Source organism: Heptranchias perlo, chromosome 11, assembly GCF_035084215.1.
Source record: "Heptranchias perlo isolate sHepPer1 chromosome 11, sHepPer1.hap1, whole genome shotgun sequence".
NCBI classification, from domain to species: domain Eukaryota; kingdom Metazoa; phylum Chordata; class Chondrichthyes; order Hexanchiformes; family Hexanchidae; genus Heptranchias; species Heptranchias perlo.
The window spans coordinates 47,426,637-47,442,448 of record NC_090335.1 but is presented as its reverse complement, the minus strand read 5'-3'; the positions used below and the strand labels follow the sequence as shown (position 1 = coordinate 47,442,448).

General features: G+C 42.8%; 1 protein-coding gene across 1 annotated transcript in view; it reads right to left on the bottom strand.

The window, feature by feature from the left end:
* Window positions 1–239: 239 nt before the first annotated feature.
* The window catches only part of LOC137327286 (T-cell surface antigen CD2-like), a 28,931-nt gene continuing 13,358 nt past the window's right edge, over window positions 240–15,812 (bottom strand). Inside the window, exons 3-5 of the mRNA XM_067992939.1 lie at window positions 10,001–10,246; window positions 8,575–8,700; window positions 240–1,119 (exon numbers count right to left, since the gene is read on the bottom strand). Coding sequence (XP_067849040.1) covers window positions 725–1,119; window positions 8,575–8,700; window positions 10,001–10,246 — 767 coding nt within the window. The 3' untranslated portion in view covers window positions 240–724. The remainder of the gene's footprint in view (window positions 1,120–8,574; window positions 8,701–10,000; window positions 10,247–15,812) is intronic.

The following is a 15,812-nucleotide window of genomic DNA, read 5'->3' as shown; positions in this document are numbered from 1 at the left end:
CTCTTTTCCAGTTGTTCTGATGGTGTCCCAATTTCTATATTCAATAATTTAACACAGATAAGACCACTCCACATTGCTGAGTTAAAAAACAATAATTCTCTCTCCCCTCAGATACATTTCAAGTTTGCTACTCAGCAAGTCTAGTGCTTGGGAGGAAGAAATGTTTGAAACAAAAGATTTTGCTTGATACACAGTAATATCTGTATTTCTACCATAATCACAATCAAAACACCACAGGGTGGACTTTTAAATATTTTAATCTGGTTGTTGTTCCAAAAATGGAAAATATAAAAATGAAGTAGATATCAAGTATCCAGATTATTGTTAGCTGTGACTGCAATGATTACTCCTCAGCAGAAGCAAACTCCATCTCCTCATCTTGTATATGTCCATACTTCTTGTAAAAAGTCTTAACATTTATGAGCAAAGTTATAAGTTTAAATCTTAGATAAACTTGTAAAATGAATGATTAATTAGGCTGTTGTGCAATACATTACTTATTTTTTTTATTTGCGGTCTATAGAAATTTCAATCCATGAGTCACATTTCTTCTGAAATTAGCTTTGTATTCCTCAGGGTTTAACCACTGTAGCAAAAAGTCCAAAGATGGTTTTCCAGCATTTAAGGAGATAATGTGCTCATTAGTAGAATCGACTTTCTTCACACATGGTTCCATTTTTAAAATTATTTTCCTGAAGCAATTTTGTCAGTCAGAATCAATGACTTACTGAGGTGGGAGAGGCAAAGGCCCTCTCTCAACTCTCTTTTCCATTCTCGGCCCTCTCTCTTCTCTCTGGGCTGCCTCTCCTCTCTGTGCTCTCTCTCCTCTCTGTGCTCTCTCTCCTCTCTGGGCTCTCTCTCCTCTCTGGGCTCTCTCTCCTTTCTGTGCCCTCTCTCCTTTCTGTGCCCTCTCTCCTCTCTGTGCCCTCTCTCCTCTCTGTGCCCTCTCTCCTCCGCCCACTCTCTCTTCTCTCTCCCTGTTATTTCGGGAGTGGGGTCGTGGATGTGGTGAGCTATATTCTTCATGGTGTTGTCCAGGACATGGTACTGGTAGCTTTGGCTGTTTCATCGGCTCTCTGATTTCCATTGATACTTTCAGTTCAGTTTGGAATTCCTTCGCTAAACAGAAAGAAAGAAAAAAAATAATAAATTCAATGTTACAAATTCTTCATACATGCAAGAAACTAGGGTATGAAGGCAAATTTTTTCACTAAACTGTCATTGTAACCCTCCCAGTTTAACAAAAAAAAATTCTTTAACTTTACACGCAGGACAAAATATCCTCCCATTGCTATAGTTATTTATTCACTCTTTGAATGCCAGACGATGAAAGCAAATTTCAGCTCTGTATTTCAAAAAAATTAAAAAGAGGCCCTCCCTCCAAAGTTGCAGTCAAAACTCAGAATTGTTTCAACTGACTTAAATGTTCAGAGTAAAGGGAGAGCAAGCTCAGTAATGAATGCCTTAGGTGTAGAAATGAGCACAGAAGTAGGTTGTCAAGAACCAAAGTGATTTAAATTGAGTTGAACTGAATTCAGTGGATTCATTTGGATCAATTCACCTACTCCAGGCTAAGATGGGCATGTTGTTTAAAATTGTTGGCACATATGCAGACAGAATCAAAATGTCCCTCAGCAAAAGCAAGCAGCCTGTCAGCTATGCAGCATCATTAGTTTGTTATTGTATTGTTGGATATGAAATGAGCAGCTGTCTGTCTGCAACTTTAACCAAATCACCTAAAGTAGGTCATTTTTACTTTTTGTATGTCTGGTGAGTGCCCTCCCACCCAGGGTATAGGAGCTCCAGCAGTCCATTTGTTTCCCTCCCTCAAATTTCTCCCGTTGCCTTCTCTTCTTTACTGAAGGCATTGACTCTTTCTTGGGGTAGGGTTCCATGGGCACCATTCAGCCTCTGGTACTTCGTCCAGGTAGCCACTGTTTATGTGTGAATTTAAACAGTGATTATTGCAAAGCTACTCAGCCACAGAGAGATCATAGCCAAGCCCAATCTGTTCTCACTCAGTGACCATAAACATACACTTCTAGCAAGGCTTATTAAATGATGATCAGAAGCAGAAATCCTCGCTGATTTTCCATTCTCTAACTCAGAGAAGAACTAACTCAGCACAGACAGGGACTCAAACCTGGGACCTTCTTGTTCTATATGGCTCAACTACTCAGCACCTTAACCAGTTCAATGATTGGGCCAGCATCCCTGCCAGTGGTCTAGATAATTAGGCACAGTATGTGGTCTATATTCATTGCCTTAATGGATATGGTTTGCTCAATATTTCTTGCATGTTTTCCTGTGGCTCAGTAGTGAGCAAACACGTTCATTGTCTGATATTTCATCCTTCACAACTACACAGACACCTAGGCACACGCGCATACCCACACGCGCATACCCACACACACAAACACCCATTCCTCTAGCTGATTCTCTCTTTTCACTCTATTTATAATTAATAGCAGGTTCAGCAATGTGCAGCTGCGTATTTTGGATGTACTTTGTATGACTGTCTACAAAGTGGAGTCCGTTTAGGACTATTATTAAAATGGTGTTCAGTACGGCAGAGTTGAGTGGTCAGAACTGTGACATGTGGCCGGGTCTGTAATAGTTTATAAGTAACCTGCTTTTACTCTTCTCAATAAATTACTGTTTGTAACCCATTGCCTGTGCTTCATTTGATCTTGATAAGAAAAAGGCAGAAAGGGATATGGCAAGAGCAGGCAAAGGGTACAGCAAAAGCTTGCCTGAGCTAAGAAGGTAGATGAGACTAATAGACTCTAGTTACAATTGGTATCCACTGTATTCTTTGGTAGTCCATTTTTTTGATGTTTAAAGTAGTCAGTCTGACTCTTACCACTGATATATCCCCAGGCCTCGGTGCCGCCTCATAAAGGCACTCAATATCAGATCTGAATGTGTGTATTAATCCAAACCATGATATAAATCAGGATTACCAATGGATTAATTAACCATTACTTTATAATAAAATGATGGTTGTATGAAACACACATTCTACTGCTGATAAAATATGATATAAACTTTCAGTGCTCTTTTTCAACGTTATATAATTCCTCCTTCACGTATACATCTTTTTCTCAATGTTTAATATCTTCATTTAATTTTTTTTTCATTTTCATTATATTTTTGGACATTACCCTTTTAGCATTGGTAGATGTTATTAGCACATTGAGTATGATAGAAACAAGGCTCCATTGCACCATTATTATCCTCCCTTATTTCTCAAAAAGCTTTCTTTTAGAACATTGCCATTCACGATTTTTAATCAAATATGTCCATCCTACATACCAGTGTTCCAATAAATACAATTCCAGTAACAGTCCAATGAAAAAGAAATCTTCATTTAAAAAAAAAGGTCTTTCTGAACATTGATGTATTCTCCTATTGGCCATGAAACAATACAAATGTGAAGTTGGAGGGGAAACTGTGGACCCTTTGTTACTTTATTTCCCTCCATTGAAAGTGCACCTCTTGTTGGCCAGTACTGCTGCCTGAGATAGGGGAAAAGTCACTGGGGTAGATGTCCCAATTGGTTTCACCTGATAAATGGTAAAACCAATTGGGACTGATTGGAAATTCATGTGGTGTTTCATGACACTGGATCACTGCCCCTTTAGTGCAGTATCCAATTTCCTGATACTAAGTTTGAGGGGGACCAGAAACATCCCCCAGTTCATAGTTGAATTCGGACAAAATCGGGTTCATCTTATTCTGTAATTTCTGGGCTGCTTCTCCAATTCCACTACCCCTCCTAGTTAGGTAAAATTTGCAAATTTGATGACATTGCATTGAGTTTTTGAATCCAAGTCATTGATAGAAATTAGAAACAGTAGTGGTTCCATCACTAAAGCCTGAGGCACCCACCCAGTACTTTCCACCACTATGATATAACTCCTCTAACAAGAACTTGTTTCCTACCCTTCAGCCAGTTTCATATCCATTCCCAGGGCTTACTCTGAATCCCTACAGCTTTGAGTTTAATTAATAGCCTTTTGTGTAGAACTTTGTCAAAAGCCTTTTGGAAGTTGAGGTATACCATATCAGAGGTCTACCACCGTCACTTCCTCAAAGAAGCCAAAGAGGTTAGTCAGGCAGGATCATCCCTTTCTGAATCCATGCTAACTAATGTTTGCTCCTGATAATTAATTCTGTTATTTTATATGGAATTGAAATAAGAGTAATGGATCTATAGTTGCCTGTGTCTGTTTTGTTACCTTTTTTGAATATGGGTACTATATTAGCCTGTTCCCAAGCTACTAGTATCTCCACAATGTCTATTGAGTTGCTCATAATGATTGTCAGTGCCTCTCAGATATCCTCCCTAGTCCCCTTCAGCACACTGAGATAAATATCATCTATCCCTAGGGATTTATTTGTTTTGAGCTCACTTAGCCTGTCTGGCACTTCCGTCTCATTTATACGGAAATCATTGATTGTGCTTAGGATATACTTGGAGGAAGTAATCATTCAGAATGTTTACTATTTTGTGTTCATCCTCCGTTTGCATTTTTGATGGCTTTCACTTTTCTGACTGCCCTCTTGTTGTAGTGGCACTGAAATAATCTTTTACTATTATGATTAGCTTCAGCAGCTGTGCCTTTCTCCAGGCCTCTCTTTACCCTTGTGCTTACCTTTAAACCTGTTTCTGCGTTTCCTTCATCACAGTGATTCTCTTCTCCTTTCTACCTGCAAGATTTTTACGGGCCATTTTTCCTCTTTATCTCCCTTTTAATTTGTTTGTTAATCCATTTAGGGTCATGTTTGCTCAGTCTTAGTTTGTTGGTTTTGGGAATGTATTTGTTCTGCATGGGTAGAATTAGACCTTTACAGGTGTTCTGTTTGTCTTCTGCTGAAATGTTGTGGAACAACCTTCCCCAATTTATTTGCTTTAGCTGCTTCCTCATTTCATTGAATTTAGCTCTTTTAAAGTTCTGGTCTTAGGTATTTTAGACTCAGATCGGTTAAACTTTATTATTCTGCGTTTGCTGTCCTGTAGGGTGCTATGACTTCCCTTCCTTGTACAATTTCTGGCTCATTTACAAGCTAAGCATTGCCTGTTATGGCTTCCTTGACATACTGGGTCACGAAGCAGTCACTTACTACAGTTACAAACTCTGACTCTAAACCACTTGAGTTTTCCTATTCCTGGTCTCTGGTTCATGTGTGCTTCTGAGTTTGTACCCGTCGCTTACTGCCTTCTACCCTACGGTCTATCTTGTTACTGCCTTACCCATCCCATCCCATCCCCCCAATTTAAATGATTTTCTATTAATGCTTCACAAGTCTTTTTCTCCCTTCTTGGTTTAAGTATAGCCTGTCTCTTCTGTACCAGTCCTTTCTATTCCATGAGATTCCTAGTTATTTATGAAGGTAGGATTGCTGTCCTCACACCATGCTAAGGGACGTTCATTTACCTCCTCAATTTTTTTGGTGAACTCCCCTCCTTTGCCAAACACTAGAAGTATACAACAGAAAACATTACTTTGTATCCTCCATATTTGAGTTTTGAGCCAATCCTCAGACATGTGGCTTTTGTATATTATTTTTCCTAATGTTGTTTACCTCTACATGGACTAATACCATTGGGTCCCTACGTATCCCCTCCAGTATCCTTTCTAACCTTTCCTCAATATGGACTGCTCTACCTCCAGGTAGATGGCTCACCAACCTGTAAGTATTGTCCTTGCAACACGTATGACTATCCATTTTCCTGAGCAAAGAACCGCCTATGACAATAACCTCTCTGATCTGAAAATTGTGGGGTCAATTTGAACTCTTCTCACTGGACAGGAAATGGGCGGCAGTGAATCAGCCCTCTGTTTCACACCCCACCCAATTATCCTGTCCATTGAAGTCAAGGCACAAAAACACACACTGTTTCAGTTCACTAAAGGTCAGGTGTGTGGTCTTCCTGCACCGTCCACTTCCGGTTGAGTTTGAATCTAGTCAAAAAATCCACATCACCTTCTTTGACAACAAAAATGGCTTTATCAATGAAAATAATTATGGAAAGACTAACTATAGGAAAATAAGTAAAAGGTAAAAGCAGATTTAAAAAAAAATAATAAGGAAAAAATTGTTTAATAAATTTCAATTTAATTACACTTCACACCTGGTGGAGTTTTAAAAAATATATGTTTATTACATGTTTCATACAAATTGGAAACTATTGCTGTTCTTTGCTGTGAAGTTACGGAAATGTGTTTCGTGTTTCTACTTAATGATTTTCACATTTAGTCAGAAGTCGCTTGTTTTTGGATGTGGGTAGATCAATCACCAGCTCTGAAACTCAGTGCTCCAATTCTTTGTAACTAACACTGCACATACAATAACAACAAGTTGTATTTATATAGTGCCTTTAACATAGAAAAAAAAAGTCCCCAGGTGCTTCACAGACGTGTCATCAGACAAAAGTTGAAATCCAACCAAAGGAGGAGACATTAGGAGGGGTGACTAAAGAGGTAGGTTTTAAGAAGGGTTTTAAGGGAGGGGAAAGCAGTGGAGAGGCAGAGAGCCTTGGGAAGGGAATTCCAGAGCTTAAACCCTAGATGACTGAAGGCAAGGCAGCCAATGAGGAGTTGCACAGGAGGCCAGAGTTGGAGGAACGCAGAATTAGAGGAGGGTTGAAGGGCTGAAGAAGGTTACAGAGATAGGGAGGGGTGTGGCCATTGAGGGATGAGAATGTTAAATTGAGGCACTGGGGACCAGAATTCAATGTAGGTCAGTGCGCACAATTGTGATGGGTGAGTGACAATTGATCTGGCTTAGGATACGGACAGCAGTTTTGGATGAGCTGAAGTGTATGGAGGGTGGAGGATGGGAGTCCAGTCAGGCGAGCATTAGAATGATGAGTCTGGAGGTGTCAAAGTCTGAGGCAGGGCCGGAGACAGGCAATGTTATGGAAATGGAAGTAGGCGATCTATGTGTTGGAGAGGGTGGCCTAGAAATTGGATCGTGCCTGAGTTCAGGTACCTAAAAAGATCGGTAGCCGGACCACACGAAATTGGTCCTCCGGTTTCATTTATTTATTACTGATGAGCTGCGGGAGCCAGTTACAGCCCCAAAGGCAACTCGTGGTCGTGAGGGGAAAGGAGTTCAACCTGCTGGAATGCTGACTGAGGGCAGCAAATAAATCCAGGAAGAGGGGGAGGCAATTGGAAGGGGGGCAAGCGTGGGCCAACAGCAGCCTGCAGTTTTAATGTGGAGCCAGGAGGAGCACTCCCATCCCTTCTTGCTCCACATTCAGGTAAGCGGTGAAGTCCCCCAGGACCCCAAAGTGTTCATGATACAGGATCCGTGACTTTGAGATATGGCAAGATTGGCAGAGGATATACAGGTGGCTGTGCTGCCTGTGATAAAATGAAAGATTGTCTGCAATCTAGCTTAGTATTGGCTTCTTTAATTCTGTCATTACATATAAGGCATTAAAGGATACTGTGTACAGTTCTGGTCACCCTATTATAGAAAGGATATTATTAAACTAGAAAGAGTGCAGAAAAGATTTACTAGGATGCTACCGGGACTTGATGGTTTGACTTATAGGGAGAGGTTGGATAGGCTGAGACTTTTTTCCCTGGAGAGTAGGAGGTTTCGGGGTGATCTTATAGAAGTCTATAAAATAATGAGGGGCCTAGATAAGGTAGATAGTCAAAATCTTTTCCCAAAGGTAGGGGAGTCTATAACGAGGGGGCATAGATTTAAGGTGAGAGGGGAGAGATACAAAAGGGTCCAGAGGGGCAATTTTTTCACTCAAAGGGTGGTGAGTGTCTGGAACGAGCTGCCAGAGGCAGTAGTAGAGGCGGGTACAATTTTGTCTTTTAAAAAGCATTTGGACAGTTACATGGGTAAGATGGGTATAGAGGGATATGGGCCAAGTGCAGGCAATTGGGACTAGCTTAGTGGTATAAACTGGGCGACATGGACATGTTGGGCCAAAGGGCCTGTTTCCATGTTGTAAACTTCTATGATTCTAAAAACCAGCTTTACGCATAGAAATCCCAACTTAACTCAATACATTGTTGCAACGATGAATTAGACAGTTATTGGAGGGAGGAGCCAAGCTATTCAATTCAATTCAGGTGTGAGTAGCAAGCTGCCCTGAATGTCCAGGCCGTGTTTGATCAAATATGGCACAAAATGGGTCAAAAGGAAAACCCTCCAGTAGCTGTGATCATACCAGGAAGACGGCCGTGGTTGTCGGATGCCAATCATCAGAACCTCAGGACATTGCTGCAGAAGTTCCTCGACAGAGGCAAGATATTCTGAGCTGGGTGGCTCATCGCCTGTCCCCTTAAAGCCTCTCCACCATCGACAAAGCTCAAGTCTAGAGTGTGACAGAATACATACCACTTGCCTACTTACAGCTTAAGTTACAGGCCCATGTCCCATTCCTTCTGTAATGAAGTGTTATATGCTTATATTCAGGGCCATTTTTGAGTTGTCAGCTTTTTTGGAGCTGCAGCAGTTTTTTGAAGAAGTTAGACAACATTTGCCAGTTTTCTAGATAACGTGTATTTGGTCCTTAACAGAAGCCAGAATATTACTTACCATCTTGCCTTTGGGTTTGCAATCGATGACATCTTCGAATGCAATAAATCACCAGAATTGATAAGATGATTATCAGTGCTGCTGCTCCTGCTATTGCCGCAATTTGAATATAATTAATGGATGGAGCTATATCAATAAAAAAGAAGTTAATGAAAATATGAATAATGCCTGCAAAGCCACACAGTATAAATTTAACAATAAATATCATCGGACAGAAATATCAGAATTGCAATAAGATTAAGATAAGAAATTGTAGTGAATGTTTCCATTTAGACAATATACTGTTAATATAGGAATATTCACTGTGTGATAATCAACATTAAAAATGTATGAAATGGCTTGTTCTTATTCTAATGTACAGTCCCAGTGGGACCCATTTTCACTTTGGACAATCGGCGTTAACTGAGCGGTAAGGGCCTAAAAATGGAGCCAGTAACCTTACTGCCTTGTTAACCCCGACTATCAACCTTATGTAACTTTCACAGAGGCCTACCACTGGTTGGCCGAAGCCCCTGCCTGAAACAAGCAGTATGCCTCTTTCCCATGCAAATCAGGGTCCTAATGACATAGCCAGGACCCCGGTTGCAATTTTAAGGGAAACGTGACAGACATGCTCCTCCTGGCTCCATAAAAACACTGCAGACCCGTACTCGCCCTGCCTCGGCATCAACCACACCCACCCCCACTCCGAGCACCTACCTGCAGGCCTCTGCCGGCATGTCAGCAGGCCAACATTTGGTCGAAGAGTGGAGAGTTGCATCAGGACGAATGTTTGGCATCTGCAGCTCGCCTGCCAAATTCAAATGAGGTCAGGGCCTCAAAATCATGGCAGCCCCTTTGCTTCTGGAAAGGCCGGCCGACCAGCGCACTTCACTGGTCGACTGCCCCAAAGGTCAAAATCGACCCTAGTGAGTGATAATAGACTTACTTTTATAAGAATTTTGATATCAAACCAATGTCGAATGGCGTTGCCGATCGGCTGTCCGTTATGGAAAACACTCGATTTTCAGTTCCAATAAAATCAATGGAAAAGAAAATCAGGCGGTTTCTATAATGAGTGGCCAATCATCAATGACAATTTTGCATCCAGGCAGTAAGTTGAAAATCTAGCCCAATTTATTGACCAGGACTTTCAGTTCAATTTAATCCAGATTTAATAAAATACATTTCAGATCAATTCAATCTGGATTTACTCATTAGAATGTATTTCAGATTCAATCTGGAGCTACTTATTTGGAAGATTTTCAAATCAATTTAATCATTTAATGATCAGGAATCATTCCAGATTGGCTCAATCCTGTAATAATCAAGTAAAGTTTAATGCATAGAAGTCAGTTCATCTCAATTTCCCAATATCAGACAATAATCACAAAGACTCATATAAGAACAAACGTGCTGTCACTATAAAATATCAATCTGCATTTACCTGGACAGTTAATTTCTTTTGAGATCTCGCCTTCACTAATGTTATTGGAAGCGGTACAGGAATACTTGTTATTTCCAGTCACTTTGAAGGGATGTATCTTGGTTAAATTTTGATCTTTGACTGTTTTATTCAGTGAGTCACCAAGTAAGTTCAAGATGAATCCCATTTCATCCTTCATGGAACAGGTTATAGTGACTTCTTTTGGAGAGTTACACTTAATGTCCAAGTCTGGCTTTGAGACTCTTTCTGAAAGAAAAAGGAAAGTTTACATATCAAACAAGTAATCTGCAACAACTACAATATACATTTATATAGCATCATTAATGTAGTAAAACATCTCAAGGCGCTTCACAGGAGAGTAATCAAACAAAATTTGACACCGAGCCACATAATGAGATATTAGAACAGGTGACTAAAAGCTTTTGGATGAGCTGCTGGTTACCGAGAGTGAAGGACGAGAGGCCGGCAAGAAGAGCATTGGAAACGTCAAGGTGACAAAGGCGTGGATGAGAGTTTCAGCAGCAAATGGGTTGATGTAGGGGTGGAGGTGGATGATGTTATGGAGGTGGATGAAAGTGGTCTTTGTGACAAAGAGGATATGCGGGTCAGAAGCTCAACTTGGGTTCAAAAAGGATGCCACTGTTGCAAACAGTCTGGTTCAGCCTGAGGCGATGGCTGGGGAGGAAGATGGAATTGAAGGCAAAGGTATGGTATTTGTGACGGGTTAAGGATGATGGCTTCCGCCTTCCAAATGTTTAACTAGAGGCCATTGCAGCTCATTCAAGACTGGATGTCGGACAAGAAGTCTGACAACACAGAGACAACAGAGGGGTTGTGAGAGATGGTGTGGAGAGGTACAACTAGGTGTCATCAGCATACATATGGAACCTGACTCCATGTCTGAAGATGATGCCGCCAAGCAGCATTGTGTAAATGAGGAGGCCAAGGATAGAATCCTTGGGGGACTCCAGACGTCGTGGTGTGGGGGCAGGAAAAGAAGCTATTGCTGGAAATGCTCTGACTACAGTTGGATAGGTAAGAGTGGAACCAAACAAGGGCAGCAACGCTGAGTTGGACAGTGGAGGAGAATGGTGTGGTCGATCATGTCAAAGGCTGCAGAGAAGACGAGGACGATGAAGAGGAATAATGCACTATGATCACAGTCACAGAGCAAGTCATTTATATCTGGCTAGGGCTGTTTTGATGTTGTGGCAGGGCCAAAAACCTCATTGGAGAGATTGAAACATGGAATTGTGGGAAAGATGGGCACAGATTATGGAGATGACAACATGTTCAAGGACTTTTAAGAGGAAAGGGAGATTAGAGATGGGGCGGTAGTTTGCAAGAACAGAGGGATCAAACGGGTTTTTTGATAAGGGGGTAACATGGTGGTTTTGAAATGGACCAGACAGTACCGGAGGACAAAAACCATTTACAATATCAACTAGCATGGGGGCCAAGAGAAGAAGTTGGGTGGTCTGCAGTTTAGTGGGAATGGGGCCAAGGGAGCAGGAGGGGTGGGTCTCATAGACAAGTTAAACTTGGAGAGGGCATTGGGGGAGATTGGATTGAAACTGGGGAAAGGCAAAGATTCAGGGCTAAGCCGGGGGGAATGACCACAATGACAGAGAGTAAAGGTTTTGCTGGGGATAAGGGCATCAACAGTGGAAGTCAGGGAGTGGTTGATCAGACTGACAGCTGCAGAAGTATCATGGCTAATCGAGGGCCAAAGGCTAAGCAGTTCAGAGTTTGAAAGTGCAGTTGCAAGTGACTTGGGGAGAGATTTTTCAGGGATGGTTGCAGATAGGAGTGCGGTTGAAAGGTGTAGGGGAATTTGGGTGATGAGGGATACAAAGAAGTGATCAGAGATGGCCTTGTCTATGATTGAGACCCAAAGGAGCAGAAGGGCCACAGGAATTGGCAATGTCAAGGAGGTGGCCATAAATATGGGTAGGCCAGTTTATATGGAGGGAGAGGTTTCGGGAGTACAGGAGGTCAGTGCATTCCGAGGAAAGAGGGCAAGGGGAGCTAAGATGGAGATTGAAATCACCGAGGATGAGGATTCGCAAGTGCAGATGCTGAGGGAAGAAGGGAGGGAGGATATCTCGATGAGAAAGCCAGGATATCAATGCATTTGTCTAGAATAATGTCATGGATGGCAAGTGCCTTGTTTTCACATGAATGGACATGCTGGATGGAAATGCGAAGAAGGGCAATGATTTTGATCACGGTAGAGTCCAAGGGGCAGTGGTGGGTGGAGTGAGCAGGACAGGAAGAAAATTGGCAAGGATAACCCCAGTGGGAATGCTGCGTAGAAGGCCAGTGAGAGAGGAGAATGGGCAGTTGTGGTTGGTGTTTGTAAGCAGGTAGCGACAGGTGCCTCAATGGGCCCTTCGAGAATACCAAGAGAGGCACAAAGGGAAGCTGTGGACTTATTCAAGAGGATTTTAGCCCTGCAACAGCAACAGGAGAGTTGGCAGGATGAAGAGTAGTTAAGAGTTGGTTTAGGGATGGTGGGGCAAAGTACCCAAGAGGGGAGAATTGGAAGGTGGCATGGCTGGTTAAAAGAAAGAGGAGGAGAGTAGGGCCCAAGAGGAGCCAAGAGAAAAAAAAAGAGGAGAAAGAAGTAATGGACTCGGGTCTGGAGTGTCAGCCAAAATGCACAAGAGGGATTTCAGATTACATAAGGATGGCAGAGGTTGGAAGAGACATGTTCTAAACAGAGGACAGGGAGGAAATGATATGTGAGAGTCCAAAGTTACACAGGATGGAGTCAACTTGAGGCATCCACGAACCACTGCTCAAGTTTGGAGACAATTGTGGAGAGGGAGTGGATCCAGGAGCTATTTGAGGGGCAGACTATCAGTGGGCACACAGCTGGAGGTTGCCCGGCGGAATCAGAGAGCTGAGAGTGAGTGCAGAGTCCGCCATGAGCCAACAGGGGTTGATCCAAGGGTCCAGCACAGGTGAGTAGCGGCCTCAGGTATTACCCCAAAATTGACGGAGCACCCTTCCCTTTTTACATACGCTAATGGAGCTCGAGCCCACTTTGGGTGCGAGCTGCAGACACCTGCATCAGGCCCGACCCAGAGACCAAGCAGGGTCTTAAACAAGGGAAATCCGGCAGAACTGATTTCCATCAGATTTCCGGACCTCTACCGTCCTGCTGCCGGCCCAAAATTGGGAATGGTAGCAAGCTGAAAATTGCCCTTATATATGTTAAAGAGCACAGTCAGCACTCAGGAAATGTAACTTCCCATTTGCTCAGCAGACATTTGCAATGGATAGAAAATTGTAGACTCACTGGCAGCAGAGGACTCAGAAAATCTACCCTCTCGAATTCAAAGATCCGATTTCTCACAATTGGCCCTTTTTAATTATTAAATGTAAAAAAATCATCTGGTGGACCAACTCGAAATTGGTTTGTATTTTTGTCATTTTGTGCAGGGGTTTTAGAAAACTGTTCATTGGTTGATTTCAAATGTTCCAAAGTTAAACAGCTGGTCTGCTTTGAAAAAAGATACCATCGGATTTTATAGTGAGAGACAATGTGGGGCCAGGCTCGACCCTCAATAGTCATGATGCAATTTGAGAAATAGTATCAAAAGCAAATTACTGTGGAAGCTGGAAACCTGAAATAAAAACTGAAAATGCTGGAAATACTCAACATGTCAGGCAGCATCTGTGGAGTTAACGTTTCAGGTCGATGACCTTTCATCAAAACTGGAAGAAGTTAAAAATTTAACAGTTTTTAAGCAAGTACAGAGCCAGGGAAAGTGGGGAGGGAGAAAGGGGAGGGAAGGAAAGAAGAAAAAGGAATGTCTGTGATATGGTGTAGGGCAGGAGTGATTAAATGTCAAAAGGGATGATGGTGCAAGGCAAAGGAGGGTGGTAATAGGACAAGTAAAGAAACAAAAGATGGGTCTAGAGGAGCTGTAAATGGCAACAGCAGAACTATTGCCAGTACCTGCTATCTGAAAAAATAGGCATGATGTGGAGATGCCGGTGATGGACTGGGGTTAACAATTGTAAACAATTTTACAACACCAAGTTATAGTCCAACGATTTTATTTTTAATCCCACAAGCTTTCGGGGGCTTTCCCCTTCCTCAGGTGGTGTGGAAAAAATACCGTTTTTTCCACACCGCCTGAGGAAGGGGAAAGCCCCCGAAAGCTTGTGGGATTAAAAATAAAATCGTTGGACTATAATTTGGTGTTGTAAAATTGTTTACAATTGAAAAAATAGGAGCAGTGGTTATGATCTGAAGTTATTGAAATCAATGTTGAGTCCCGAAGGTTGTCAGCATTTTCTGTTGAGAAATAGTATTGTAGTTTTTAATAATATATGCTTTTAAATAAGATCATGTGTGCAGTAATATTGAAAGTAAAACATGACTGACATTCAGTTTACTTCAGGAACTATGATGAATTCAAATGTTCTTTAGAAATTTACAGATACAGTGGATGTTTTTCGGACTGGAGGGAGGTGCACAGTAGTGTTCCCCAGGGGTCAGTTCTAGGACCACTGCCTTTCTTGATATATATTAATGACTTGGACTTGGGTGTACAGGGCACAATTTCCAATTTTGTTGATGATACAAGCTTGGAAGTGTAGTGAACAGTGAGAAGGATAGCGATAGACTTCAAGATATAGACAGGCTGGTGGCATGGGCGGACACATGGCAAATGAAATTTAATGCAGAAAAATGCGAGGTGATACATTTCGGTAGGAAGAATGAGGAGAAGCAATATAAACTAAAGGGCACAATTCTAAAAGGGATGCAGGAACAGAGAGATTTGGGGGTATATGTACACAAATCGTTGAAGGTGGCAGGGCAGGTTGAGAAAGTGGTTAAAAAAGTATACGGGATCCTGGGCTTTATAAATAGAGGCATTGGAGTCGACTTTAGAATGACCGAGCGGGTGCATTCGTGGTGGGGGGGCTCCGAAAATTTGGGATTCCCGGGGCGGGTCCGGAGCCCAACTCCAACCCGCATGTGGGGGCTTAGATGCGCCGCAGCCCCCACATGCGGGACTCCCGCCAGCATTTAAAGTCGGCGGGATCCCAATTAAACCAAATATTTTGATAGTTCAGGTCGTTTGCAGACCTGATTGGGAGGATATTTTAGGAGAGGTGGGATTTTCATGTCAACTGAGCGTGTTTCCCGTACTGGGGGAAACACTCCCAGTTGAAACAGACGTGTTGCAACCACCTGCCAGTGGGAGCTGCAAAGGTCCATTTGGCAGGTGGTGAGGGGGGGAGACCCTCACTCATTGCAGGAGGCCACTCTGTCACTTTGGACAAAGTTTGGCCTCCACCACCCTCCTCCTAACACTAACATTCACCAACTTGGAACCTCAACCCTGGTGTGCAGACACATTTACCTACCTTGCGGACCCCCTCAAATGTACATCTTCCGGATGGGGGCCGCCATAGCTGCAGTCATGACCTCCTCGGAGGAGGAACAGCATCACCAGCCTCGCCGGCCATGCCGTCCACCTCTGACACGAGGAGCTCCACAACGCAGTGCTATGACACATCCACCTGCACAGCAGGAGGGAGGGCAACCGCAGAGAGAGATGCGTCGCAGGAGGCACTACCCTCGTCACAGGGTCTACAGACTGAGGCTCAGCTTCCTGGACCTCTCTGAGGAGCAGTGCACACAGAGGCTTAGAGTACTCGACATGTAGTCGTGGACATCTGCAGCCTCCTTGATGCCGAGCTGCTCCCGGCTGGCCTGAGCACCATTTTTACTTGCCTGAATTCAGGAGTGGAGGCCTAATTTAAATGGCAATATATCATCCTGATGGCG